Source organism: Amblyraja radiata, chromosome 3 (genome assembly GCF_010909765.2).
Source record: "Amblyraja radiata isolate CabotCenter1 chromosome 3, sAmbRad1.1.pri, whole genome shotgun sequence".
Classification (NCBI taxonomy): domain Eukaryota; kingdom Metazoa; phylum Chordata; class Chondrichthyes; order Rajiformes; family Rajidae; genus Amblyraja; species Amblyraja radiata.
This window is the reverse complement of record NC_045958.1, coordinates 58598572-58614317: the sequence shown is the minus strand read 5'-3', so window position 1 is coordinate 58614317 and position 15746 is coordinate 58598572. Positions and strand designations below refer to the sequence as shown.

Below are 15746 nucleotides of genomic sequence, written 5' to 3'. Positions count from 1 at the left end.
AACAGTGCCTTTGTGTAAATTGGCGAGATAAGCATTGGGGGTGGGTGAGTGGAATAGAGGGCTTGACATCCATGCAAAGGTAAACTGTTCTCATTAAATATATTCAAATAGTTCTTGAATATGTTAAAACGTATATCTGTAACAAAAACAGCAAGAATACAGGTAACAGTCTGAGGAGAAACATTCAAAATGTCAGATGTCTTAAAAGACATGTGAGCCAGATGGACATTTACGTCAATCAATTAGATTCTCATCACTGTTGCTGATACTAGCACTTTCCAGATTTTTATTTAATCAACTGAACTTAAAAATCCAGATGTCACAGTGGGATATGTAATTGCATCTCCAGAAGGTAATTCAATCCTCTGCATTGCTAAACCAATAATATATTTTACCAGATAACACCTTCACTTGCGTAATGCCCATCATAAATACAAATTCCTCTACATGTTTAGAAGGAAGAAAGTTAATGTCAATGGAAGAGGATGTAGGTTGAAACAAAATTATTTAATTCACTCAAAGTATTTTAGTGGGACTTTCCCACCATCATTTTGCATTGACGGGAAATGACCTAATCTTTAGCTGATACTCTGTATTTAGAACCCAGCTAATCCATATTTCAATGTACTCTTGGATGCATTCCTCAAAACAAATTGCACCTCAGATAATATATGTAGAAATTTAATCTTACATTGATTTGTGGCATTTAAACATAATTTGTTGATTTCCAAGAATGAATTATTTATTTCCATAAAAATAACCCACTGATGACTAGGTTGTTACGGTGGTGCAGTGATAGAGTTGCTGCCTTACAGCGCTTGCAGTTTGATCCTGACTACAGGTGCTGTCTGTATGGAGTTTGTACGTTCTCCCCGTGATCATGTGGGTTTTCTCCGGGAACTTCGCTTTCCTTCCACACTCTAAAGACGTACAGGTTTGTAGGTTAATTGGCTTGGTATAAGTGTAAATTGTCCCTAGTGTGTGTAGGATAATGTTAACGTGTGGGGATCGCTGGTCGGTGTGGACTCGGTGGGTCGAAGGACCTTTTTCCACCCTGTATCTCTAAAACAAAAAAACCTTAAAAGACTAGTTTGTGTCTATTGCTACCATTATGAAATGTAACTGATTTCTACCCTGCTTATTGTCAAGATTTGAATCATAAATTCCAACACTAATTGGAACGCATCCTATTGGGTTGTATCACAGCTTGTTTCAGACCACCTCGTCTATGTCGACCAAGTTAGCATATTGGTCTAGTCTCATCTGCCTGCATTTGGCCCATATCCCTCTAAACCCTTCCTATCCATAAATCTATTCAAATGTCCTTTGAAATTTGAAATTGTATTGGCTTGTTTAGGTTCTTCTGGCAGCTCATTCCAGATATAGTTGAATACTCTCTGAGCGTAAAAGTTGCCCTTGAGGTCCCTCTCAAATCTTTCCCCTCTTATCCCCTATTCTGTTAGGTAGATATGAAAGCTTGAAAACATGTACCACCAGATTTAAGAGCGGCTTCTTCCCCATTGATATCAGGTTACTGAATGGTCGACCCATAACCTAGGATCTTCCAACCTGGATGCTTTCAAGAGAGAGCTAGATAGGGCTCTTAAAGATAGTGGAGTCAGGCGATTTGGGGAGAAGGCAGGAACGGGGTACTGATTGGGGATGATCAGCCATGATCACATTGAATGGCGCTGCTGGCTCGAAGGGCTGAATGGCCTACTCCTGCACCTATTATCTATTGTCCATTGTCTATGCCTCATTGTGGATCTTGGACATTTTCTCTGGAATTGTAACACTATAATTTGTGACACTATATTCTGCACTCTTGTATTTTTCTCTTTGCACTATCAGTTGTATTTGTGAATGGCCTGATTGTTTTCTGTACAGTTTAATTTTGGATGGATGGCACACAAACAGACCTTTTCACTGTGTCTCAGTACATATAACAATAATAAACCAATACCAGTAAAATACTGATGTGATCTGACCCATTTTTGAATCTACAATGGGACAGTTGACATGGGGGATGATACGTTCCTCATTGCCACTGACTCTTACCCTTAACCTTCTTTTGGCATTGATTGTTATGAGGCTGACATTTCTGACTGTGTTTACTTGCAGTAAATGGAATATCTTTCCGTATCCTTTCAGGCTGAGTAACCACTTTAAAGAATGGATGCGTCAGGATCTTAAGAATGGGAATTATATCAGACTTGAAAAGGAATATTACACCTTTGCTATGCCTCGTGTCTCTCTTGACAGCTTTCAAAACAGACACAGCAAAGAGCAGGGAGCAGAGTGACTGCCTGTCCATCCTCAAATGGCTTACACTGCAGGCTTATGATCTTTCATTGGAACCTTCTCGGCTAGAACCAGAGTTCAAGGAAGTGTCAGGAAAAATGCCTGCAACTTTCAGCTTGAATTTAATTTGTGTCAGAGATAGTTTGAAAGTGAGAGCTGATAATGGACCAATGTACTAACAGGACATTGATGAGCAATGGGACCACCTTCTTATTAACTAGTGAGATTAAAGGAGTTTGAAATCAAAAATAAAACCTGCGATTTGCATTCACGTGTCCAGTGCATGAATGTATAATAGAACCTGGAAAGGTGGTGGGCAACTTATGCCTGGATGCCATGTCTGGGATTTTCATTCTCACTGGTGTGGTTTGCACCTTTCATCTGCTACAGCACGCAGTGCCTTTGTTCTGTACTTCTGTGTGGCTAAAGGAATTCTCTGCAAACAGGCACCAGGCTCGTGCTGGGAACAACTTCTAATCCAGAAATGTTTTAAATCTAGTTTCAAATAAATACCCTTTGAAGATACTGACAAAGCCTAGCTTTAAGGACAATCAGAGAATGAATTGGGAAAAAAAGGATAGAAAATGACTGCAGTTCCAGTATGTGAAAATACTGGTGCATTATTTTTCATACTAATCAGAGGGATTAACTGATTAAAGCACTCGAGTGCTGGTTTAAAAAAAAATCAATTTTTCATCGGAAGTCTCCACCCTGCCAATATATTTTGCTCATTCCTATTTCACCTTGAGATTGCAGTGGTGAACTATCTTCTTGAATTGCTGCAGTCTGCACAAACTCCCCAAATACTGCTGGTAGCGGGATACAGAATGACTCAGCTATAATGAAAGACCAACAGTAGGCTTCCTGCTCACTAAAACTATAGGTGTGTGTATGTTAGTGTGTGTGTGTGTGTGTGTGTGTGTGTGTGTGTGTGTGTGTGTGTGTGTGTGTGTGTGTGTGTGTGTGTGTGTGTGTGTGTATGTGTGTGTGTGTGTGCATAACTGTGTGGGTAAAACATTCAAACAAAGCTTTATGATCACACTGAGTCAAAGGCTCCAGATAGAAAATCAATTGAAAGTTTTAAAAGGTAAAAAGACACATCCTTGGGAAACATGGATGTTAGCAACCATGAAGAAATTAATATGTATTATTTATTTTTTTAAATGGTGAGCTTCCACATCTAACAGAATGTAGGAGCAGGTTGGATTGGTGTAATTATCTCTCTGGTTCATAAGTCAAATAATTTGTTGATGCTGGAAACATGAAATAAAAGTATTAACTTCCAGGATACTAAACAAATCAGTGAGCATCCAGAGAAAGAGGGAGGAAAGGTTTACATTTCAGGCAAACCATATTGCTAAAACAAAATACATTGCTGCACAATATAACATTTTTGAGTTAAATCCAAATCACGTAGCAGTAACATCTGTACTTCATATTGGGCCATATTGCAGCACTTTGAAGGGCATTAGCTTACCTAAATGCACCAGCAAATGACAACTGTGGATTAATAAAACAACATTTACTTTACATTTGCATTCTGCTTTAGTAGAGCTGAAAAGGACTGAAAACAAACATTGTATTAATTTCAGTTTTTGTCACACATTTTGGAACAGAATTGCAACAGCACTTGGTTTGGAATGCCTTACCTGTGTGATTATGAGTGCTATTGGGTTTCTCACCGTCATCTACATTACATTTGTTTTTGGCCAGTTTGTGAAGTATTGAAGCTCTGTGACGAAATTTACCTGCAACAAAGAGAGGGATGAGTGTTACTTTTGCTTCATGTTTGAAAATTCACCGCAGTGGAGTGAGCCATGAATACCTCCATTTCTAATCATCTCTCCACATTTTGTACAACTGGAGACATTTTACGACATTTTAACTTATACCCACAGAGACAGGAGCAGAGAGTAGTTAAAACAGGACTGCTTCAATTTCCAATCCTAATTTTCCAATTGAACACAGTGGATTTATTTGCATGCTGTCAGGACCTGGTATTAAATGCAAAATTGTGTCTTATTCATACAAAGGATCCTGATTTCCCTACTCTCACTCTGAAATGGATAGCCTCCACACTCCCCATTTCCATAACCACAAGGCCCTTACAAAAGCACCCCCCAGCCAACTCCCAAGCAAGGGCTTGCAATTTACAGATACCACAGGTAGAATCTGCTGCTCTGAAGTCACATCCCTGCTGTCTACCACAGTTCTCACTATTATCTGCCCAAAATGGGCAAACAGATGTCTGCCAAATAGGGCCAGCAGTTAAAATCTGCCAGTTCAGTCCTGTTGGTTTCCTGCCAGATGCAAGAATATTGTTCATTGTTAAAAACAATTATATCCCTGGAACAATACTGATTTTAATGAATAATCCAAAGAACTGATGACATTGTAATGCATTAGGAATAAATCAAAATAATTGGCCTTAATTATAAAAAAAACATTTTGGATTGCACAGACATAATTTCCAAATCACTTGTAATATTTTAAATATTTACGCATTACTGTGGAATTGACGCATACAAATGATGAGTTTGAAGGCATGAATGATGAAAGACAATTTACTTCATTTAAATGGATGAAATATGATCCCCTAGAACTTACCATTATTACCATATTTGTTATTGAGTTTTCAAAGGTTAAATTATGTTGAACGAACAATGTTTACAAAATATTACATTCGCACCCACCCTGTTGCTGAGAGGGGGTTCCAACAACTTGATGTCAAAGGGCTAATATCAGTTGCAGTCATAAAATAAACTCACCAGTTTTTCACTGGCATTCAAGAATAAATGCCAGGGAGTTTACATAGAAACATAGAGAATAGATACATAGATACGTAGAAAATAGGTGCAGGAGTAGGCCATTCGGCCCTTCGAGCCTGCACCGCCATTCAATATGATCATGGCTGATCATCCAACTCAGTATCCCGTATCTCAGTATCCATACCCCCTGATCCCTTTAGCCACAAGGGCCACATCTAACTCCCTCTTAAATATAGCCAATGAACTGACCTCAACTACCTTCTGTGGCAGAGAGTTCCAGAGATTCACCACTCTCTGTGTGAATTTTTTTTTCTCATCTCGGTCTTAAAGGATTTCCCCTCTATCCTTAAGCTGTGACCCCTTGTTCTGGACTTCCCCAACATCGGGAACAATCTCCCTGCATCTAGCCTGTCCAACCCCTTAAGAATTTTGTAAGTTTCTATAAGATCCCCCCTCAATCTCCTAAACTCCTAAAATGAATAGGTGCAGGAGGAGGCCATTCGGTCCTTCGAGCCAGCACCGCCATTCATTGTGATCATGGCTGATCATCCACAATCAGTAACCCGTGCCTGCCTTCTCCCCATACCCCTTGATTCTGCTAGTCCCAAAAGCTCTATCTAACTCTCTTTTAAATTCATCCAGTGAATTGACCTCCAATGCCTTCCATAGCAAATTCACAACTCTCTGGGTGAAAAAGTTTTTTCTCATCTTAGTTTTAAATGGTTTCCCATTTATTCATAAACTGTGGCCCCTAGTTCTGGGCTCCCCCAACATTGGGAACATTTTTCCTGCATCTAGATTTTAAGGTCTACTTACGTTTTTAAGGTCTACTTAACATCTTATACAATTGAGCAACAGGGCTGCAGCCATTTGTAATTCTGCCTTGCTAGCTGATAAGTTTGAGGAAAGGACAAATCATTCTTGAGATCAAAGGATAGTTCCACAACAGTTGGGACAGGTGTGAATTGCCTGCAGCAGTCTTACCCCAGGGTTGTTGGGCTGTCAAACCTCATTCCAAGACGAGTGTATCACATGGGCCTTAGTACATGCTGAAAGAATGCAATTTTTCAGCTTCATAAAGTGCACAAGATTACATAGAACCTTTTGAAGGAAGAAATTATCTTAATATGTTAAGAAACAGTTATGCTTCAAGAACATTTGATGCCATGCATCCTTTGTCTGCAATGTGGCCTTGCTGTGTATTTTCCTTCATAATGCAGACTGTAAAAGCAATTCTCCTTAAATTTAAGCTCAGCTCTTCCTGCAGTTGTAAAAGGAGCAAAGACATGGGGACATGTATGGATGCCCTTTAACATTCCTGTAGGAATGTCACAGAAACAATGCAACATAGGGAATGATATTCACATGATCAAACCTCCAAACAGAAATCATGTCATGGTTAGATATAGAGCTCCAGGTGCTGTTCTGTGCCATTTCTGCTTTGATCCTTTTGTTCACAATAAAACCCTGACCACCATTGTGAACAATGCCATTGGAGATACAAGGAACAGTAGATGCTGGTTTACAAAACAAGACACAAAGTGCTGGAGTAACTCAGCAGGTCAGGCAGCATCTTTGGAGAGCATGAATAAGTGACATTTCAGGTCAGGACTCATCTCCAGATCAAGAAGGGCCCTGACTCGAAACATCATCTATCATGCTCTCCAGACTTATTGAGTTACTATAGCACACTGTGTATATTATCCAGTGCCATTGCACCTTAATGATCATGAAAGAGGAAAGACAATGACAACTCGGGGAATATGATGACTCTTACACTAATACTTGTCCAGAAGCTAGCATAGTCCACAAATTTACCTTCTCAGAGACCAATATCCATATCAGGGCCTACTCGTGTTATGCATTAACTATACATCACCAAGGATGACCCTGAAGTACTGCATTCAATGAAAATAATGTGTGCCGTTGCACTTATACATTGAATAACCACAGATAAATTAATTACAAGTGAACTTCAAAACCACTTCAGCCTCAACAACTCTGTTATATTGTTCCTTTCTGAATTGCAAATCCAAATTTATCTTTTATGCCTTTTCACTGCTGCTTAAGTTTCCTTCTAGTGTTTTTACCTTAGGCTTTGAGTATGAATAAATATTTATTTCTCACAAACTAGTGCCAACTATTGGCATTCATAATGACAAGCTATCTTTTCTTTTCAGCAGAGCAGTTCAATTAAACCCGAACCGTCTATTTCTCTGTCAGCTGCTAATTAGAACCAGCCACACTTGGAGCAATTACATATTGCAGTGAGTAACACATTTTGCTCGTTTTGCCACTGTGTACTGATTTAATTGCTGTTTTCACTTCTTTGCTGGCAGGATTCCATGGAGGAGCTTGGCAAGAAGTGAACAAATATGAGAACTGACTTGTGCCAAATGTCATACATTTATAGCTACACCAAGCAGATTGTTCAGTATTGAAATCATGGGGACATATTTGCATGTTGACTTTAGTAAACAATAAGTCTAATTTTATCTAATTATTTATAATAAATACTTTCCTATGTTGCTGTTACATATCATGCTATATGTCATGAAGTATTCCATAATTATATTGTAATCAATTAGAATGACTTCAATTCATTCTGCATTGGTTATGTTATTATTACCATAAAAATCCAATAAAATCAAATGTAATCAGATGAAGCCATTTTTGTACTCAGATTCCTGACACCCCTCAACCTTTAAATTTTGTTTACTCAGATTTACTGCTTCACCAGATTTTTCTTTTCGGCCATTTATTCAGCCTAACTTTCCATCAAAAAAGGATATTTTGTGTTATTTTGTGTTATTTTGGTCATAAGGTATAAGATTATGGTTAATAAAGATGAGAGAGAAACTTTCCTTGTTTCAGTTGTTTTTAAATGACCAAAGAAACATCATTAGTGTGTAGGAAGGAACTGCAGATGCTGGTTTAAACTGAAGATAGACGCAAAATGCTGGCGTAACTCAGCGGGACAGGTAGCATCTCTGGAGAGAATGAATGGGTGACATTTTGGGCCAAGACCCTTCTTCAGACAACAGTCTATCTGTTTAAACATCACTAGTCTTGTGGCCAAGTGCTCTGGAAGACTTTGCTGCATTGCACTTATAGCGGCAGATTTTCATATCTTTCAGGTAATTAGCACCCTATTTGGAAGGGGGTGGTTGAAGGGGGTGTCTTCTAAACTCATGCAAACTCACTCACAGAGACCTTCAGAGCTTCTTCTCTCATAAAGCTTCAAAACACAGTCTTTTGATGAATAATTGCTTTATTGTTGATGGTAAGATACATCCAAGTTTCTTCCGACTCATTACTGCAATCTTCTTCGAACTCCAGTTTATTACTTTAGACATTAGTAAACTCCTCGCGTCTCCGTAACACTGACATGATCGTAGGATTGACCTTCTCCATCGTCTCTCCAAACTAATCTAAAAAACTAGACTTCTGCGCAAGCATCTAAGCTCCAAACACGCCCAAAAACACCTCATAAATCCCACCCACAATATAACGGGCAGTCTAAACTTTAAAGGCCACTACAGCACTGGCATCGTCCTGTGGTCTGCCATTGCTGATTACCCATACACCCCTGGTCTAATACGAGGGCACATTAGTGGTGGCACTGAGTGGTGGCAGCGCCTCAAACATAGTCATGGCATTATGCAGAATTGCTTGGAACAAGCCTGACCCTCAAAACACTTTTCAAGGTATTTAAAGGCTGACAACGCTCCACCCCTTACAGCTGAAGCTATTGAGGTTTTCAAATGTCTAGCATTTTTAAACTATTTAAAATAAAACAAAATGGCGTTACTTAAAATATAAAAATCTAATATCAGCAAATGTAAATTAGAAACATTGATTAATCTTGTACTTCCGGTGGCGCTGGTCCCAGCTGCCTCCACCTTCAGCCCGGTATCTTTTTCTTTTTTTGTTTTTTTTATTATGTTGAAGTGTGTTTTTTATGTTTTTTTTAATGTTTTAATGTGGGGGAAGAGGGTACGGTAAGGGGGATACCGTCCTTCAGTTGCTTCCTGGAGAGGACGCGACTATTATTCGAGTTGCGTCCTCGCCCCCCAGCGGCCTACCTACTGGATTGGCACAGCCTTTCCTGCCTGGACCGACCAGAGCTCCAGCAGCGGCGGGACAGCGCTGATACATCGCGGGGCTGGCGATGCCTTACCGGGGATCGCCGTCTGGAGCCCGGAGTGCTGGGCCTGCGGCACCGACATCCTGGAGCTGTGGTTCGCGGAGCTCCCAACGCGGGTGGCGCTGACAAAACACCGTGGGGTCCTGCGACTCTGCCCGGCTCGGCCTGCGGACTCGGGAGCTGCGGTCTCCGGTGGGAGGCGGCTGATCGGGAGGTCCGGGCTGCTGAGGAGGATTTTCACCGTCGGGTTTCGGCGTCGGCGTTCCATCAGCCCGGCGAGAGGGCCTGAGCATCGGGCCGCCCGGGGTGGCGACTGCGGGTGCTCGGAAGGCCCCGACCACGGGTGAACATCTGGGAAGATCGGAGGGGAGGCTGGCTGGACTATGGTGCCTTCCCGACCTTGGTGCCATTGTGTTATGTTGTGTCGTGGACTTTTTGTGTTTGTGCTTTTTTTAAAATTCTATTTTATTTTTAATATGTTTTATTATTTATTATTTATTTATTTTTATGATACTGACTTGTAAAGGGAAATTCATTTTGTTGTCTCTAATTGAGACAATTACAATAAATTTGAATACAATACAATACAATAAAGTATTAAACAAGTTCCCATTAAACGGCAACTTCTCTAAACTAAACTAAACTAAATCTCTAAACTAAACTAACCTAAACTAAAATTTTCATGAGGAAATACCACCGTTTATCAGCAAAATCCTCAATCTGAATTTTGTTTTGCAATAACATTAATCTTTCATAGAAACATAGAAAAATAGTTGCAGGAGTAGGCCTTTCGGCCCTTCGAGCCTACACTGCCATTCAATATGACCATGGCTAATCATTTAAAATCAGTACCCCGTTCCTGCTTTTTCCCCATATCCCTTGACTCCTTTAGCCCTAAGAGCTAAATCTAACTCTCTCTTGAAAACATCAAGTGAATTGGCTCCACTGCCTTCCACAGATTCATAACTCTCTGGATGTAAACGTTTTTCCTCATCTCAGTCCTAAATGGCCTACCCCTTATTCGTAAACTGTGACCCCTGGTTCTGGACTCCCCCAACATCGGGAACATTTTTCCTGCATCCAGGCTGTTCAATCCTTTAAGAATTTTATATGTTTCTATGAGATCTCCTCTCATCCTTCTAAATTCCAGTGAATACAAGCCCAGCCGACCCCTTCTTTCATCATATGCCAGTCCCGCCATCCCGGGAATTAACCTGGTGAACCTACGCTGCACTCCCTCTATAGTAATAATGTCCTTCCTCAAATTAGGAGAACAAAAATGTACACAATACTCCAGGTGTGGTCTCACCAGGGCGCTGCACAACTGCAGGAGGACCTCCTTGCTCCTAAACTCAAATCCTCTCGCAATGAAGGCTAACGTGCCGTTCGCTTTTTTCACTGCCCACTGTACCTGCATGCTTACTTTCGGTGACTGATGTACAAGCACACCCAGTTCTCGTTGCATCTCCCATTTTCCTAATCTGACCCCATTCATATAATAATCTGCCTTCCTGTTTTTGCCACCAAAGTGGATATCCTCACATTTATCCACATTATATTCCATAAGCCATGCATCTGCCTATTCACTCAACCTATGCAAATCACCCTGCAGCTTCAAAGCATCCTCCTCGTAGCTCACACTGCCACCCAGCTTTGTGTCATCCGCATACTTGGAGAATTCACATTTAATTCCCTCATCTAAATCGTTAATATATATTATAAATAACTGGGGTTCCAGCACCGAGTCTTGCGGCACCCCACTAGTCACTGCCTGCTATTCTGAAAATGACCTGTTAATTTCTACTCTTTGTTTCCTGTCTGCCAACCAATTCTTTAACCATGTCAATACCCTACCCCCAATTCCATGTGCTCTAATTTTGCACAGTAATGTCTTGTGCGGGACCTTGGCAAAGAAACATAGAAAATAGATGCAGGTGGAGGCCTTTTGAAAGTCCAGATACACCACATCCACTGGCTTGTTAAATCATCAAAAAATTCCAGAAGATTAGTCAAGCAAGATTTCCCCTTCATAACTCCATGCTGACTTTGACCGATCCTGTCACTGCTTTTCAAATGCGCTGCTGTAACATCTTTAATAATCGACTCAAGCATCTTCCCCACTACCGATGTAAGACTATCTGGTCTATAATTCCCCGTTTTCTCTCTCACTCCTTTCTTAATAAGTGGAGTTACATCGGCTACCTTCCAGTCCACAGAACTAATCCAGAATCGAGAGAACGTTGGAAAATTATCACCAATGCATCCACGATTTCTAGGGCCACCTCTTTGAGTGCTCTGGGATGCAGGCCATCAGGCCCTGGGGATTTATCTACCTTCAGTCCCAACAGTTTCCTGACTAATGTGGATTCCCTTCAGTTCCTCCATCCCACTAGATCCTCAGTCCCCTTGTATTTCTGGGTGATTGTTTGTGTCTTCCTTAGTGAAGACAGAACCAACGCACTATTTTAACTGTTCTGCCATTTCCTTGTTTCCCATTATATATTCACCTGCCTCTGACTGTAAGGGACCTATATTTGTCTTCATTTATCTTTTCCTTTGTACATACTAAAACATATCAAAATAAGCTTTTACAGTCAGTTTTTACATTCCTCGCAAGCTTTCCTTCATGTTCTTTTTTTTCCTCTCATAATTAACCACTTTGTTCTCCTCTGTTTCAAGGCTAATGTGATATATATTTATGCTTATGAGGTATGGGATATCTAATAATGATGAGATGGTGTACAGGAAGAAGACTAAGAACCTCATAATCTCGTGTCAAGACAACAGCCTTTCTCTCAATGTCAACAAGACAAAGGAGATGGTGATTGACTTCAGGAAGTGAAGCGGTACACATTGATGGCACCGAAGTAGAGGTGGTTGAAAGCATCAAGTTTCTAGGAGTAAATATCACTCGCAATTTGTCCTGGACTAACCATATCAAAGCAATGGCCAAAAAAGTACACCACACCTCTGCTTCCTCAGAAGGCTTAGGAAGTTTAGTATGTCCCCAACATGTCTCACTAATGTCACCAGATTCACCGTAGAAATAATTTTATCAGAATGCATCACAGCATGATTTGGGAACAGCTCCATCTAAGATCACAAGAAATTGCAGAGAATTGTGGACGCAGCCCAGACCATCACCAGCACACCATCCTCCCTTTCGTTAACTCCATTTATACCTCACCCTGCTTCAACAAGGCCATCAGCATAATCAAGGATGAGTCTCACCCTGGACACTCCCTCTTCTCATGGGAAAATGCATTCCTCCAGATTCAGTCACAGTTTCTTCCCAGCTGTTATCAGGCAACAGAACCATCCTACCACCAACAAGACAGCGGTCCTGAGCTACCACTTACCCCTCGGATTATCTTTAATTGCTCTTTATTGGACTTTATTTTGCACTAAACATTATTCCCATGATCCTGTATCTGTACACTGTGGATGGGTTGATTATAGTCATACCGTCATTACGCTGACTGGATTGCACATGACAAAAAAGCTTTTCACTACACCTTGGTACACGTGACAATAAACTATACTAAATGTAGACAATATGATGAAGATAATAATAATAATAATAATAAATACTTTATTGATCCCCTCAGGGAAATTCAGATGTCCAGAAGCTCCCAACCAACAAACCCACAGATTCAAAACGAACGCAGACAGAAAATACATAGAATACAATGTGGACACTACCTGAGAGCAATAAATACTTAAAAAGACCAATAATTAACAGTTAAAAATTAATAATTGCAAAATGCATCCCCCTACAGCCTAGCGGTCCGAATTATAAAATCTAATGGCTGCAGGGGTGAAGGATCTCCTGAACCGCTCCGTTCTACAGGGCAGGGAGAGGAGCCGGTTGTTGTTCCGAGTGCTCTTTTGACTCTCCAGAATTATATGGAGGGGATGCCCGGGGTTTTTCAGGATGACCTGCACCTTGTGCCTCATACGCCTCTCAAGCACCTCCATCCCAGAGTCTACTCTCCCCTCCAGCACTGAGCTAGCTCGTTTAACCAGTTTGACCAGCTTCCTATTGTTTTTTGCACTAATGCTGTTGCCCCAGCAGACAACAGCGTAGAAAATAACGCTTGCGACCACAGTGTTGTAAAACATGTGCAGCATATCCTTACACACATTGAAGGATTTGAGCCTTCTGAGGAAAAAGAGTCTGCTCTGGCCTTTTTTGTAGAGGGAGTCAGAGTTGACAGACCAGTCCAGTTTGTTATCAAGGTGCACTCCAAGGTATTTATATGTCTGCACCACCTCAATGTCAGCCCCTGCAGCGTTGACCGGCTGAAGGGGGAGCTTGGACCTGCCAAAGTTAACCACCATCTCTTTAGTCTTTGTTGTGTTCAGGGTGAGACAGTTCTCTTCACTCCAGGCACAAAAGGCACTGGTCAAGTTCCTGTATTCCTCCTCCTGCCCGTTCCTTACACATGCCACAATCGCTGTATCATCTGAGTATTTCTGTACGTGGCATGTGTCAGACTTATAGTTAAAGTCTGCTGTGTACAGGGTGAAGAGGAACGGGGCCAGAACCGTTCCCTGTGGGGCTCCAACATTGCACACCACTGTGCCAGACACACTGTCCCCCAGCTTGACAAACTGTGGTCGACCCGTCAGGTAGTCGTATATCCAGGAGATAAATGTGGAATCCACCCCCATCTTCTTAAGCTTGTCATTCAGAATCAGGGGTTGGATGGTGTTGAACGCACTTGAAAAGTCGAAGAACATAATCCTCACATAGCCACCGGGTTTGTCCAAAAAGGAGTAGATCCGGTGCAGCATGTAGAGGACTGTGTCATCCACCCCAATGTTCTCCTGGTATGCAAACTGTAGTGGGTCGAGTGCGTGCTGGACTTGTGGTCTCAGGAGACGAATGAGTAGCCGCTCCATTGTTTTCATAATATGGGATGTAAGGGCCACCGGTCTGTAGTCGTTGATCTCGGTCGGCCGCCCTGCTTTGGGAACCGGCACGAGACATGATGTTTTCCACAGACCTGGTACCCTCCCTGACTGGAGGCTCAGGTTGAAAATGGTCTGGAGCGGCTCCGCCAGCTGAGCCGCACAGTCTTTTAGTAGCCTGGGACATACACCATCAGGGCCAGCTGCTTTACCAGGGCGCAACCTCCTCAGCTCAGCTCTCACCTAGACACAAAATGCTGGAGTAACTCAGCAGGACAGGCAGCAGCATCTCTGGATAGAATGAATGGATGACATTTCAGGTTGAGACCCTCCTTCAGGCACTAGGTGAGTCAGTAGGAATAGCAGGGAGTTGACTTTGTCTTTTCCTCTCATTGCTGCGCTCTTTTTCAGATCCGTGTGTTTGGTGTCTTTTGGTACTTCCCTTACAAATGGAATGAAAGATTCCTTTACTTGCTGCTTTGAGGAGACTAATATTACAGCAGATATTTGAGCTTTTATGGCACAGGAGATCTCTAACAAGCATGCGGTGGTCAATAAAGAACTACTCCACCTAGTGACCATTTCCAGGTCATGGCTCTTCAGGAACACATCCAAGTAAATTTGCTGTGGGTTTCTGCTTCTATCAACCATTCATGTAGCGAATCCCTGCCTGATCATTGCTACCCTTCGATAAAATTCTATCAATTAATTTTAAATCAATGCTCACTGTCACTTGTTGCTCTGCTAAGGGATACAAATTATTTTTATTTTATTCACCTCAATTACCTTCTCCCTCAGCTGTCTCTTTTCCAATGAGAACAATCATAATGTATTAAATCGTTTCTTCCTAACTATGCTTTTACCACCCTGGCAACATTCTTGTACATCTGTGCAACCTCCAGTACAAACATGTCTTTTGTTTAATAAGGTGACCAGAACTGTACATTGTTTATGATAGTTACGAATTATAGTTAGTTATTATAGTTAAGAAGGGTCTCGACCCAAAACGTCAACCATCCTTTTTCTTTAGAGATGCTGCCTGACCCGTTGAGTTACTCCAGCACTTTGTGTCTATATTCCGTACGTACCTGTAGTTTATCAAGTTTTCAATTGCTGATCATTTTTAAACATATGTTCCAGGAATATCTTCAGAGCCAAAGCAGAAACCATCACTCAACTATTCACTTTGTGGACAGTCTATGGCTGCCTGTGGAACACTCATAACTAAAGACGGAAAATATAAATCACAAACTGAAGGCTGTGGAAAATACTTGAAAGAAACTAAAGGAATTGCAAACGTTGCCACAATAAACCAACCATAATCTGGTAGAAAAAAATTACAACATTTGAAAGGTTCAGGGAATACGTTGAAATAACTCAAGAAAATCCAAGTTCTATTTACACTCTGAGTCTGAAGATAGGTCTCGACCTGAAACGCCACCCATTCCTTCTCTCCAGGGATGCTGCCTATCCCGCTGAGTTACTCCAGCATTTTGTGTCTATCTTCTATTTACACTCAGCAATTAACAAGGCATGTAACAGACTGCCACCATCAAAGTGAGTGCTGAATGACTGAAGGATTTAAATAAAAACGTGCAGGAGTGACATCTGATTCA

The 15746-nt window shown here is 41.3% G+C and overlaps 1 protein-coding gene across 2 annotated transcripts in view; it reads right to left on the bottom strand.

Moving 5' to 3' along the window:
* LOC116971042 (sodium/potassium/calcium exchanger 2-like) overlaps nucleotides 1-15746 on the bottom strand; it is a 57382-nt gene that overhangs the window by 23585 nt on the left and 18051 nt on the right. For both annotated transcript variants that reach the window (XM_033017841.1, XM_033017843.1), the window contains one exon: nucleotides 3951-4049. In XM_033017841.1, the coding sequence (XP_032873732.1) occupies nucleotides 3951-4049 (99 nt within the window). The remainder of the gene's footprint in view (nucleotides 1-3950; nucleotides 4050-15746) is intronic.